The 15,080-nt window shown below is 35.9% G+C and overlaps 1 protein-coding gene across 2 annotated transcripts in view; it reads right to left on the bottom strand.

The window, feature by feature from the left end:
- si:ch211-266k8.4 (TBC1 domain family member 12) overlaps positions 1 to 13,469 on the bottom strand; it is a 70,909-nt gene extending 57,440 nt beyond the window's left edge. For both annotated transcript variants that reach the window (XM_051690236.1, XM_051690235.1), the window contains exons 1-10: positions 13,267 to 13,469; positions 12,883 to 12,970; positions 11,670 to 11,777; positions 11,399 to 11,570; positions 10,612 to 10,737; positions 9,817 to 9,940; positions 9,604 to 9,673; positions 7,236 to 7,350; positions 6,566 to 6,683; positions 186 to 298 (exon numbers count right to left, since the gene is read on the bottom strand). In XM_051690236.1, coding sequence (XP_051546196.1) covers positions 186 to 298; positions 6,566 to 6,683; positions 7,236 to 7,350; positions 9,604 to 9,673; positions 9,817 to 9,940; positions 10,612 to 10,737; positions 11,399 to 11,570; positions 11,670 to 11,777; positions 12,883 to 12,970; positions 13,267 to 13,406 — 1,174 coding nt within the window. In that variant the 5' untranslated portion in view covers positions 13,407 to 13,469. The remainder of the gene's footprint in view (positions 1 to 185; positions 299 to 6,565; positions 6,684 to 7,235; positions 7,351 to 9,603; positions 9,674 to 9,816; positions 9,941 to 10,611; positions 10,738 to 11,398; positions 11,571 to 11,669; positions 11,778 to 12,882; positions 12,971 to 13,266) is intronic.
- Between the last annotated feature and the right edge of the window lie 1,611 nt (positions 13,470 to 15,080).

The raw sequence follows: 15,080 nt of genomic DNA on the forward strand, positions 1-15,080 counted from the left end.
TAAACAAACAAGAAGGACAAAGAGGAGGTTTTATGTAAGGAAGGCTGGAATGTCTGCACATGTTTGGTTGGGCCTGGGCTTGGAGTGCTTGGAGAACAAGTGTTCATTGTTAAAATGGACTGAAATGTTGTAAGCTGTCCTTGCATGCTCGGATGTTTTCAGTGGGATTGTGGGAATGTGTTTACCTGTGTCTTGTCCGCCTCTGGTCTCCTCCAAAACCAGGCTGTTCATGCAGTTTATTTCCCATTCCTGAACTTCAGTGTTCCACAGTGCTGGGATCAGGACACGATGTTGAGAGCTGAAGGTGCACACAAAGTTTGAAGCATTTACTTTGACTAATTTTGTGTACATAACAAGAAAGGACTTATATTTAGGCAGACACGGAATTGGCACACTTTTTTTCATATTTTCTGCGCTGATTGTGTGGGGAAAATTGTTGGAATTCTTTGAATTGGGTTTCAATGTGGTAAAACACTTTAAATGGAGCTGAGACTATGCCACACTTATTGGTACCTGAAAGCATTATTAAATTATAACAAACAAAATATTTAATAGACAAATATGCAAGAGTAGAAGTTTGTTGAACTTTGTGAGCTACTGTTTTGAATTCTATGGAAATCTGCAGCACAGATGCACGATCAGGATTTTTACAGCTGATACCAATCATTTCACCTTTTATCAAGATCTCTGTCATAACTGACTATATGTAAGCTTTCTGCACACTGTCACTATTCATTTAACTTTCCTCTTTCCAGTAATATCACTTTGCCTAGTTTTTGCTGACAAAAAAGTTTAAAAGGCTTTTTAAAAAAGCTTTTTCAATATGACTTTTAAAAAAAGTATAGGCTAACAAAATAGATATATAGCTTTATAAAAAATTAAGCTTGGTGCCTAACTGAAGACAAACTGATAACCCATAGGTGCAATTAAACTTAATGTGATATTTTTAGTTATTGATTCATTGTCATTCAGTCATATAATTATTATTATTCCTTATTTTATTTCTATTTAATTTTTGCAATATTTTAAATATATTATATTGTTGTAGCGTAATATTGTATAAAGAATTATTATATTTATAAATTCCTTCCCTGCCTCTTCATTTAGTTGGATGATTGTATTAATTGCAAGAGATGAAAGGATGAACAATAATAAGGACCGTTTCACAGCTTACGCAGTTTTCCCTTTGCCCTGTCACGTGTGAAACGCCACTTTAACAGTACAGTACACATTTTTCGTATTTGCCATACCTTTCCCACTGTATCGTTTTAACTGCTGAATCAAGTTTGTTTTCTTACAACACTATCCCAGTATTCCCCACATTCCGTGATGCCATGACAGTGCTGCTCAAGTCTTAAAGGAGCCGCGTGTCTTTTGCGACATGAGCGATCGGCCAAATTGGACATAGGACGTGAATATCGGCCGATACCGATTGGTGGCCAATCTGTCAGAGCATCCCAACTGAACACTTCAAAAAAAAAAAAAAAATTGGCAACATCGTGCTTATTAATTTAGCTGTAGAACTAAAATAGAAAGAGATCATTTCAATTATAACATTTCTGAAGGAGTATTCATGAAGGAAGCAAACCAGAACCACACATTTTACTTCCGTAATGTGATGTATTTCAGAGTGAAACCGAATATTCAATGAGAAAGAAAAATCTCAATGATTACATTTATTTTATTAATCTATCTTTATTTGGTGTTATTGCCATTACCTTAACAACATTTTAAGCAGTTTAATTTAATGCTGGATTAACTATTGACAAGACTTTAGAAAGGCTTCTTTAGCTACAGTAAAACAATGCCGACATAGGTATTTGGCTATTGATTAACATTAAGCAATAGCTTGCGTGACCTAGGTGATGTCAGACGTAAAAGAAATTAGTCTCAGAGGTGGAGCAAGTTATTACATTTTTTTGGGGGCAGGAATAACTGGCACATGAATTGTGCACAATATGACCAAAAAAATTTGAGGAATGTAAATAATGTAAATTTTGATTTCACATCAACTTAAAATATTGAAGTATTATCTAGTCCAGCAATTAGCAAATCTGACCTGTGACATACTGTTATTAAAAATCTATTGCTTCAAAATATTAAGATTGAAGACCTTTGGATCAAACAGCAGATAACAAACAACCAATGAAAAAGGCAGATATTTGTGTTGGGCCTCATGTATTCAGGTAGGCCTAACAGTCGTAAAAGCCTGACTGAGGCCCACAGACACAGTCATAAATCTTACTGATAAAAACCGTGCCAAAATCAAACAAAGGGAGTCCAAAACAGACTACAAATCCCATGAAGCCTTGCTCACTAAAGGATCGAACTCTCAACTCCTATTGGATGAGGCACACGACAGAACGCCCCTCAACCATGACGTCATCGGGAGTAGAAATAACTCTGAGATCCTTCCGGGATTTGCTTCCAGCAACTTTGCTCGCTGTGCGTAGACGCAGCTCATCGCTGCTCTCAGGTGTAGCCTCGTGGCACAAGGAAGTAACGTACGACTTGAAACTGTGGCCATACAATCTCCATCTCGCTGGACGAGTTGAGATTACTCTGTGTTCCACCGAACACTCTATCGGATCCGAAGGAGATCACCGAGCAATCCGCATCTTCATCCGTTTGCCTACAGAAGTGGAAAAAAAAAAAAAAAAGATTTCTCTTCCCTCTTCAATCAAGTCGACGTCGCTGATTTCTCCGCCAGCCCGCCGAGAATCAGCAGCTGTACCGCCCGCCGACAGAGCGAGGAAACGGCCTCCCGTCATCACCCGAGCCTCGAGGAACCGAGTCGGAGTTAAAGGACGGATGAACACACATTCGTCTGCGTCCTCATACGATTCAAGTAAGAGGTTTACGTCTGGGCAGAGATAGAATATTATAGTGTTTTATTCTTGTGTATCAAGGTTATTGCTTGTACAGTTTACGGACCACCGAGTCCGCTCATTGCTGCTAGTAATACTCAAGGTATTACTGTAATGTACTGTTATCATGAATGAGATCTGCTGTGTTGTAGTCCAACCACATTGGACTGTTGTGTATTTCCGCCATCGCGGGTGAGACCGGCACACTGAGTTTATCAATTAAAGAATTAAAGACCGCGGGACGGTTTTCGAGCCGTCCACCGCGTCTCTGAGTGATAAACTAACAGCTGCTTTCTCTCCCACGATCGCGAAACCGGCTTTGGTGCCGCCACTTTATTCTCTCTTTCTCGTACTAACCACACACACACGCGACTCCTCACAAACATTCTCGCACACACTTTTGGCTAGTAGATAACTTTGTGATAAAGCTCAGCTTTGTCCCTAAGTTATCGTACAAGTGGAGACATGCGGTAAACGGGCAGACGCCACTGACCGGCTTCTCTCCACCCACATTCGCGGCCATATTCTCTGGCCGGAAATCTCGCGTGACGTACTCTCCACAAGGGTCACGTCCGCCGTTTTGTGCGTGTCACACCTCAAACACACACACACACACACACACACACACCTACCTTCCTCTCATGTGTTATAGGCTTATTTTGGTTACCATATCTAATCATGTCACTGTTTATTTTGTAGTTGTAAGTTTATTGACTGCATTGTATTGATTATTAATTGATATTACTGCATAAATAAACTTTGTTATATTTCAAAGAGAAGTGTTTTGGTTTGTTTTGCATACACCTGTGTCAAATGCTGACAGGGGATGCCAGTGCTCGGATACAAGCCTTCATTGTTTCTTTTCGAAGGTCGATATTCTTCGGATGTCGATTTTCCAAAGAGAACAATCTAATATTGAGACTGTTATACTACCTGGTTATTAGTCCCTGATTCCAGGGTGGTGCCCCGGCGATATTAATCCTTATTAATATTCTATTGATTATTGATAATTATCTTTGATAATTGTTGAATTTGAAGGATCAATAAGCTACTGTTAATTTTAATTAATGTTTCGTCGATGTTAATAATTAATGATTATCTTTGATAATTGTTGATTTAAAGGATTAAAAAAGATAACATTGATTCTCATCAATGTTCTATTGATTTTAATAATTAATAATTGTCTTTGATAATGATAATTGCTAATAACCAAACCCGCTGAACGTGGCGCACTACATTTAATGGTGCGCAGTGTGAGGTTTTAATGAGTTAGATTCTATTATTTAATTTAAATATTAATTAACTAAAGAAAATATTATTCATTATTTCTGATAGTAACACTGATCTAAACAACCAGTAGAACCTACATCTGACAAGAAAAAAGGACACTTCTTTTCCCTCGCTATTAAAAAAAAAAAAAAGGTTAGTTTTTGTGAAACCCTCCCCCTAGCAGAGGTAAACCTTGCTTTTGCTTAATGTCACAGTGAGTTAAGCGATTTGAAGAAACACATGTGTGGGGGTGTCTTCAAGTAGCCTTGTCAGTTATAGACAGCAAACGAACAATCTGTTAAGGCTTTGCGATGGGCAACACATCAACCGGACTGAATGGGAGGAGGGGGTGTGAATTGTAAAAGAATGCAAGGACATCCCGATCCTTTTATGAAGTACAGATATTGTTCACACAATCTCTGATGACAGTTGAAGGACAACCACGTCATCGTGGATACCAAAAGGCCACCTAGCTGTGACGTCAACAGTCTCCCTGATTTAAAGATTATATAACCACCACTTGACATGAGTCATAAAAATGGGATTTTAAAGACCTGAGAGTGAACGAGGCAGACAGGAATTTGGGGGTCCATCATCCTAATTGAAAAAAAAAAAAAAAAAGATTTGTTTTCACTACTCAGGCTGGTTTGGTTTGATGGTCTTAGAGGGGTTCTGGGCACTTGTCAACTGGTCAGGCAAGGAGTCTGTCATCCCTGCTGAAAAAAACAGCTTAAACCAGCCTAAGGTGATTTGCTGGTCTTAAGTGGCAACCAGGCTGGTTTTCATTGCTCAGGCTGGTCTATTTTGATGGTCTTTGAGGGATTTTGGGCACTTGTCAGCTGGTCGACCTGCAGAAAACCATCTTGGACAGGGTAAAACAAGACCAGTTAAATTAACTACAATCAGCAAACCATGTTTGGGTGGTTTAAGTTTATCTTTCTGCATGGACTTTAAGAGTTTTAAGGAAAATCTACTTGTTTCTTATTTTTCTCCTCTTTCTTTACTCCCTCTTTGGCCTCTTAAGCAAGGAGGCCAACTCGCTCTCAGACGGCTCAGTTCTCCGGCAAGCAAAACTCTGATACTTTGAATCAGAGGGGAGCATTTAGACTTGACCTTGCTAGCACTGACGTTGTGCCAGGCGAGCAACGTGAACCCTTTCCCTGATGTGTAGGAGCTTTGTGCTGACTGCTATCTACATGTCAATGCCAAATATCCCTTTGAATCCAGCAAATGGCTTCATTTGCTCTTATAATCCTGTAAAGTGCCTGACAAAGTGCATTGGGCACTACATGGGCATGACCATCTTTTAATAGGCCACAACAAATATTTTTTTATTATGTTAATATAGGATTTATATGCAAAGGTGAGCTTTATTTGCACATATGCATATAAAGGAAGTTTAGATCACATTACAAGAGTTTAAAGAGTTGCATGACACTGTTGCCATAACAACGCACACCTATTGAAGCAATGGAGGCCATAGAAACAAGTTTCCAACTAAACAATATGGGGTGGCTTCTTGTGTCTTTGGTACTTTGTGTCCTCTATACAGTAACTTGTGGCAGCTGAGATTTCTGCAGTGCTAATGAAGGCCTTTCGGGTCACTGCCTTATAGTGCTCATGGCCATGTTGCCATGGTGACTGTAAAATCAACAAAAACATATCCACTATAAAAATGAGTGCTGCCCATTTCTGCTTGAAGTTTGAGTCTACATGAAAGCAGACACCTCATAGGCTTTCTTTATTTCCTCAGTAAACAAGTGTTTTTATTTCTTCAAGGTTGTATGATATATTGGTAAAAAGAAAATCAGTATCAGCCAATATTAGCTTTATTAATTCTGTATAACTATAACAATTCATTTCATTTTACATTAACTTAAAAAAAACATTTATGGCATCCATCTTATTCGGCAGTATTAAAAGCAGACAATATGAGGGCTTTATATTTTTTTTTAAGTATCAGCTCTTTCTTATACTTTGTAACTTTTATTATATCAAACAGTTTCAAAACATCTTTGCTACTTTATATTATATTTTGATGTCTAATTTCACCAACAGAATATAAAATTATAAATAGAAGTCGTTTTAGTTTAAACCCTACTTAAAAAGTAGAATATTGGCCATGATATTGGTTTAAATATTAAACACATTATTAGCTATACAAATTTTGGTACCCACCAAAATTTCTATACTAGTGCAACACTATTATTTTTCTAATAAAAATACTATGCTTCTATTTAAAGCATAACCATCTCTGAATACAGCTGATGTTAAACTGGAAAATGCAACAACTTTCCTGACTTAGATTATTTCAAAGTAGTTTTTGCAAACATTAATGAACAATGGCATCAAGTTCTATAAATACTTATTAAAGAGTAATTACTGGTTTCTGTTTAATTGACTGTCAATGCAACAAGCTAGAAACTCACATGTCCACAGGCACTCGCAGCAGAACAGGCAGCACTGTGGCCTCCTCACTCATGTTCATGATACGAGACTCCAAGAGCAGGACGATGGTGAGGCCCGTGCGAAACACAGCCTGCAGCCCTGCAGAGAGTACCAACAACAGAGCAACAAAAAGATAAAAAAAAAAAGATAAGAGTAATTTGAATTACATCGGTATATTGGGGTGACCAGAAGCAATTCTAACGGGGCAAATGCAACACATCATAAGAGTGATGACACCTATTTAACACATGCTCAGTAAAGTTTCCTCTCTGCCTGAGAAAAAGTGTAATAGTTTCTTTTTAGTTTTGATGCCTTTGAATCAGGGTCGCTACTAAAATTAGTTTGTATTTATCTCATGATAAATCAGTTTTTTTTATGATAAATTGATGTTTCTGAAAACAAACGATGACAGGTAGATTTGTAGTTTTTGTTCATGTAAAAAAAAAAAAAAAAATTACAATTGCCTCCAGTCGCCCCAAATAGGACAAGTGAACTTGAAATGGCTTAAAACATAGCCATGTTTTAAAAAAGAAAGGTTTACAGAAATTAGTTTGACAAATTTTAGCTCCCTTGTGACACTTGAGCTGTTGTTATTCTAGGACAAACAAGCAAAAAAAAAAAAAAATTAAAAAAAAAAAAAAGGTCAAATACCATGCAGCATGATAAGATCCCAGACAGCCAACACCGAGTCCCAGCATGGCAGAGAGGTGAAGAGAGTGAGGAACCACTGCATGATAAAATGCAGAGAAGACACCCCAAGATTCTCCTAATAAGAGAGAGAACAACTCATTTGTCAATATCTGACATCAATGTCATATCCATAGTTGGCATGGCATAACATGCTATACTTCATCTAAAAGTATTCTAAACAGCTTTTTTTCCTAATTATTTTATAGTTCATGTGTACAGTATTAACAATTATTATGCATTCAGCATAAAACATGCATTTTTGATCTCATGTTAATTAAGAGAAACATGGTATATTTGTGCATTTAAAAATTAAATTGTCACACCACAGGACTATTTAAGTGAACTGCAAAAAACTAAATAGTAAAAACTTGACCAGTCACAGCATCTAAAAATGTACAAAATCTGAGTGAATCAATAAAATGTCCAGGTCCTATTTGACCCAAAATCAAAAAAAAAAAAAAAAAAGGGGGAAAAATAAATTATATTTGAAATTAAGGAAACAAAGCCTATTTTTTCGGACCACCACGATTTTTTGCATTGTGACAATATTTAGTGACAATTAAGAACATGTTCATATCCATGTTATTTGTCAACTAACAGTAGAATGTCATTGCGTGGTCTGACAAATCAATGCTAGTAACTCTTTGCCAACAACACACATGACATTACAATTGTTACTGGCACGTGTCTTAAAGGGATAGTTCACCCAAAAAAGAAAATTCTCTCATTTACTTGCCCTCATGTCATCCCAGATGTGTATGACTGTCTTTCTTCTGCAGAACACAAACAAAGATTTTTATAAGAATATTTCAGCTCTGTTGGTCCTTACAATTCAAGAGAATGATGGCCAGAACTTTGAAGGTCCAAAAATCACTAAGGCAGCATAAAAGTTATCCATACAACTCCAGTAGTTTAATATAGATCTTCTGAAGAGATGCAATCACTTTGGGTGAGAAACAGATAAATATTTAAATCCTTTTTTACTATAAATCACCACTTTTACTTTCACTTTCAGAATGTGAAAAGATGTGAGAGTGAAAGTAGAGATTTATAGTAAAAAAGGATTGAAATATTGATCTGTTTCTCACCCACACCTATCATATCACTTCATAAGACATGGATTTAACCACTTGAGTCGTATGGATTACTTTTATGCTACCGTTATGTGATTTTTGAAGATTGAAAGGTCTGGCTACCATTCACTTGCAGTGTATGAAACAACAGAGCTGAAATATTCTTCTAAAAATCTTTGTGTGTGTTCAGCAGAAGAAGGAAAGTCATACACATCTGGAATGGCATGAGGGTCAGTAAATGATGAGAGAATGTTCATTTTTGGGTGAACTCTCACTTTATAGGGATAGATTACCAAAAATGAAAAGTCTGTGATCATTTACTAACTCTCATTTTATTCCAAACACGTGTGACTCTTTTGTTTTCTATGAAACACAGGAAGAGACATCAAGCAGAATGTTAGCCTCAGTCACCATGGAAAAAAGCTGCAGGTATGTTTAGCACTTTGCCCTCTATATGATGTAATGCATTATCCTTTACTGTGCATTTTAAGCCTGTGCAGACTGATTTGGCCACGCTCTTATAGCTCAGCTTTTCCATCAGCTGCGCTGAGTCAACACAGAGCGAGAAGGAAATCCCTTAAGAGTTCACCAAACAGCACAAATGCTTCAGAGCTGCACTGAGGAGGCGGACAGCCTTTGCTTAAAAAAAAACAAAAATCCCTCAGGTCTTTAAGACACAGTGGCAAATCTGTGAAGGGTGTTATATATGAGAGGGTTCTTAAGAGAAAGGCTGTGATCTACATAATCCTGGATGACAGAGTCATTTAAACCACTATGTTTTAATACACTATATGGTCGTTTTTGGGTATGTGAGGGGGGAACCGAAGCTGGTAAAGGGCAATTTGTGGGAAAGCTCTCAAGATAATGTAATGGAAAACATACTGTATGTTCTGCTGTCCATTAAATTACGGTACCTTTTGATCTAAAGGCTTATGATTAAATGCCTGAAAATAGTTTTGTAGACAAATAAAAATTGTGCCAAACATACAGTATATTTCTTTGTAAAACTAAAATTGTATTTTATTTATTTTCATTTATTATTATTCATTTATTATTATTATTATTATTTATTTATTTTGAGTTGGATATATGTTTTATTTGTTTAACATTTCTGGTCAATACATAATTCTCATACTTCTATTTGTGTTATTTCATTATTTTGATGACTTAACTGTTATTCTAAAATGTGAAAATAATAGCAATAAACAATATTGTAATTCTTTTCATTACATAGAGTGTTAGATCCCTTTTCTCACCAAGTGCTGGAAAAGCAAAGGTTTTCTGTGCTTAAGGAGCTGGTGAAAAACCAAGGCCTGATGCTGAATCCTGAAAATCAAACAAAATATGAAAATCAAATGGTTTAACCACGTATATTTGAGGTCAGAGAAACAAGAACTTTAAAATGATTACAGTATTTAAAATAATTATCTTTGTGTAAAATATTCAGTATAGATGAATGAAGGTCTCACTTCTTCATAGAGGAATCAAAGAGCTCTGAAAGATACTTGGGCTTCTCTAACAGAGCCACCAGAGCCCAGAAAGCCTCTTCTTCAGAGAGGATCATCAGGAGCACAGCAGCAATGTAGGACATCCCTTTGTGAAAACAAAACCATTAGACATCACATAGTCCCATTTTGAAAATAAAAAGACTGAACACACTAAATAAGCCCCAATTAAAAAAATGTGAAAACAAATGCTGGCTATGACATGCAAAAATAATAAGTTGGCACTTTACAGCCCTCTTAAGACAACATATTTATTTAGGCTATGTAGAACTGAAATATATTGATATGTAACCAGTGAAATTACATGCATTACATGCATATTTCATTGATATCAGTTTATAACAACTACAGCAACAAGGACATGTACTGTAACCACTAACAAAAAATAAAGCGCCAAAAAGTACCATGTGGCTTTTTGGACATGGTAGCATTGCAATACCATGTCTTTTTTGAAACAGCACTATGGTATTCTTTGAAGTACCTTGGAGTGCTATGTAAATACCATGGTATTTAAATATTGTTATCATTCAGTACTATGGTTTTTGTCAAAGCACCAGAGTATTACCATCTGATATAATCATTCCATTTGTTAGGAAAAGCTCAAAGACCTTCAAAAAAAAAGGTCCATTAAAATCAATTCTTTAATGCTAATACAGTTACAGATATGAACAACAACCAAAACTGTTTTGAAACCTAATTTGAAATGCACAATCAGAAAATAAGGGACAATTGGAATTGGAAATACAGTCAGTTCATTACCTTGTACGTATCCAATCTGGGGATTATATCTGGCATATGCACTGAGAACTCTGAAAAGTTTGGCCTGGCCCTCAATAGCTTCAGGACGGTGCCCCATTAGGGTGCGATGGGTTGGAAAAGACCTTTCTTTAAAGACAAATAAGATTTCAAATCTATTGTGTACAGTGCAAAACACTCAGATTGATAAATCCATGTTTTTCTTATGGAAAAAGCTAAATGTTAAAAGTTACAAGAATACTGATGAAGTCGAGAAGGTAGAGGACCATAGTGAACTTGAAATACATGAGAGAAAGAGATATAGAATGGAAAAGCTAATTGTACAGCGACCCCTTGTGGTTTTCAAGATACTTTCAAACGCTGTCAAAATTTAAACAAAAACACTGCAATCTATGCCAAACTACAGCTTCCTCATTTACATATTCTTTCAGAGGATTTCCTTCACATAAAAACTGAGACACTAACAGTACTTTACAGAAGGGTGAAAAAAACTGTTCCAAAACTGATCCTATTCACCTCTTCCCTGAAATTATGATAATTTTGAACTTGTAAATCTTAGTTTTTCAAAATGTTGCACAATTAATGGGTTTTGTGTTGTTATGGGAGAGTTTCAGCAAACTACAATACTATTCCTAGTAGAAAGCAGTATGCAACTTTTCTGGTGCATAGAATACCAGGAGGACCTGCTACAGTATATTTGCCAAAAAGTGCAGTATATGTACAACCTAAGCACACTCAGTGGAATATTGTATCTCACAATGCAGTATAGTCACTAAGGCACTAAACTCACGTAGGTCGAGGGCAATCTGTTTAAAGAGTGTGAGGTCGGTGTTGGGGTGGCCTGATGCTTGTCCGCTGCTGATTTCATTCTCTGTGTCCACTAGAGAGTCTATAGTAGAGATGATACTGTACTCGCTGACTCCAAGATCAACCAGAGGTCTACGGATCTCAGCTTGACATGCCTGAAATAACCAACAGGTATGTGTTAAAATCAACTGTGCTTAATTCAAAGCAATAACACTGGATATAATCATGCATACTCAAATTATGACATAATGCACCTCATAATCGAAAGAGCTCGCAACTCGGAGACTGTCAATATTTAGGAGGCATTTCCACACTTGCCCACGTATTGCCGGAGGAATCCCAATACGAATAAACCTCTCAATCTGATTTTCAGAAAAAGATGAAGGGGAAAACAATTGAGCATGTACAAATATTAAATTGGGTACTTAGAACATGATTCTGACACCGTTTGATTAATGAATTTCCCTGACTTTTTCATTCTCATGCTAGTCATTATTGATTACTGGATAAGTATTTTTTTAAATAATTTAATAGAAATTTCTAGCTGATTAAATATTTTAGAGCTGAGCATAACAAGAAAAATACATATTCAATATATATTCAGACTTTTTAAAATTATTATTAATAATCATAACTTTTTTAGGCCTAGAATAACAGTTTTAAAACCCTCTGCTATTTCCAGGTTTTCCATGACAATGGGAACCCTGTTAAAATGTTCAAATATTAAAGGGATAGTTCACCCAAAAATAATTTACTCACCCTCATGCCATCCCAGATGTGCATCACTTTCTGTCTTCTGCTGAACACAAACAAAGATTTTTTACAAGAATATCTCAGCTCTGTATGTCCATTCAATGCAGTTGAATGGTGGCCAGAACTCTGAATGTCCAAAAAGCACAGAAAGGTAGCATAAACGTAATCCATATGTTGTTAAATCTATATCTTCAGAAGCGATATGATAAGTGTGGGTGAGAAACATATCAATGTTTAAGTCCTTTTTTACTATTATTCTCCACTTTCACATTCTTTTATTTTTGGCGAATCACATTCTTCATGCATATCGCCACCTACTGGGCAGGGAGAATTTATAGTAAAAAAGGACTTAAGTATTAAATGTGTTTCTTACCCACATCTATCATGTCGCTTCTAGATACATATTTAACCACTGGTGTCATATGGATTACGTTTATGCTGCCTTTATGTGCTTTTTGGAGCTTCAAAGATCTGGTCACCTGCATTGAATGGACATACAGAGCTGAGATATTCTTGTAAAAATTTTCATTTGTGTCCAGCAGAATAAATAAGGTGATACACATCTGGTATGAAGGTGAGTAAATGATGAAAGAATTTTTATTTTTGGGTGAACTATCCCTTTAACTGTGGATGGACATGCTCAACTGAAGTCACTCAATTGTTGAGGCAAATGTAATCCCACATAATTCTAAATTTTAAAGGGTAAATGCACACCTGATTTCTGCAAATGAAACTGGATCCATTCCAATAGCTCAGAAATTCACATAACTCCTTCACTTTAATTGGATTAGGCTGAGGGTAGCTGATAAAAAAATAAGAGTTAAAATACTCTCCATACACCATCATTTGTCAAAAGTACAACACAGCACAAGACAGTACTCGTTAACAATGACACTAATTGATATGAACTTCTTATTGTAATTTTGAATATTATCTGATAGTATGAACTGAACACCTAGGAAAACACACATGCATAGATACATAGGTTAAAAGAAAAATAATTAAAGTAAAACATAGTTTTATGGTTATACTTGGTAATTACTTCTATTACAAATCCATACAAACATAAAACAGATGAGGAAATATGTCTATATCTACCTGTAATCATTATATCGGTGTTGAAGTTTCTTGTCTCTTTTCTTGCTGAGAGCAAAGCCAAACTCATCAAACCCGACACTGCTGCTACGGCGTGTTTTGATGCTTTTCGCGCTGTTCGAGCTGCTTTTTCTTCTAATCATGATTCAGATACAATGATTTAGTTTGATTTCACATGCGCACTATAAACTTCAACCGACGTTTGAACTCAGCGCCAGATTGTCACAATGAAACAACACTTCAAAATAAAAGTCCCGACGCGATATAGAGCAACCCACGAAGGACAAAAATAGAATTTGATTTTAAAAGGACATATAAAAGGACTAATTTATTAAATGTTGCTCACAAAAAAATAAATAAAATAATAAAATAAAATGTATGGTGGGAATCTGACTTGATGGCTTTTCACTTGTGAGACTCACAAAGACATAATGTTATTTATTTTTTTTAGGTTGAATTGATGAATAATTATAAAATGTATATACCATTTAAAACCAATACACATACAGTTTATAACAATAAAATAATTTACTTTAATGTCATTTCTACCCTACCAAACTGACCCATAATGCCAGATACAAATAAAAGTAAGTATAAAAATGTGTAAGAGGGACTCTTAAATCAGTGTATTTGGTTTGGGAGTGGCATATTATGAGTTTTGGAATTGGGCTAGTTCACTGACACATTTATAGTTGTTTATATACTGTAAAAGCACACTTTTGACATGCTTTTATTGCTTTAAATGAACAAATCAGGCCAACTTCCTATTTAGCACAACAAACGTTTAACTATAGAAATACATTCAATTTAATTAGAATTGAACCCTGCAAGTTAAATAAATAATTTAAAAAAAAAAAGACTGCAAATGTAGTTCATGACATCAAAGCAAAACATTTAATTAAAAACAAGCACTGCCTTTTGAACAGGGAGGCGTGGGTTGGTCTCCTTCAGTACCTGATAATGGAAGTAAACTTTTTTCATTAAATTAACTATACTAGTTTAGCCAGTTATTTAAAACTGACAAATGAAGTAAACTAAAGGTATTCTATAATGCTTGTATTCATTATGTTAATGGTTTGAAAAACCTTCTGTTGAAGCCCAGACTTGAATATGATCAGTGGGTCTCCTGGAATCACATATTAGATTCCTCAGGGACATGTTTAGTCTGTGGATCTGAGCAAACAACAGGGTGGGGGTATTTGGGAATAGGAACTCCTGCAATATGGAAAGAGAAATCATAGTAAATAAAAGTAAATATTCATACATGTGAATTCACATCCTTAACTCACTTTTCTCTGCTCTCCGTTCCTGAAATTGTCTTGTAGTTCGGATGGAATGTTGTTTTCTTCCAGGTAAGAACATAACCTGTCTCACACCTGCTCCAAAGCCTGTAATCCCATCCACAGTATGTCCTTTTCCCTCTCCAAGTCCTTCAGTTTCTTCATCTGCAAATAAACCATACACTTCATTCTCTGGGAAAATTAATTGTTGTAATAGGACAGTAAATTTCTTTTTTCTTTCAAATGTCACATTGATTGGATGTACTGCAAACTAGAGTGCTTGTATAAATGCCTGTATTACTGCTTGTTTAGAAAGCTGCCCCAAAGATCTTTGCTGGGCAAACAAAATAAAAGTAGATTGCAATGTCTTTAAGTAGTTGTGAACCAAAATGACAGGAATGTAGTGTTGTACTGTGATAACTGATATGTGAGAGTATGAGAATAGACTATTACCACTTCACAATTTTCAAAGATGTACTATTCTATATTTTAAAGTTTAATGCAAATACGTCAGACTAAAAACTTAAAATGAGGTAA

The sequence above is a fragment of the Myxocyprinus asiaticus genome, chromosome 46 (assembly GCF_019703515.2).
Source record: "Myxocyprinus asiaticus isolate MX2 ecotype Aquarium Trade chromosome 46, UBuf_Myxa_2, whole genome shotgun sequence".
NCBI classification, from domain to species: domain Eukaryota; kingdom Metazoa; phylum Chordata; class Actinopteri; order Cypriniformes; family Catostomidae; genus Myxocyprinus; species Myxocyprinus asiaticus.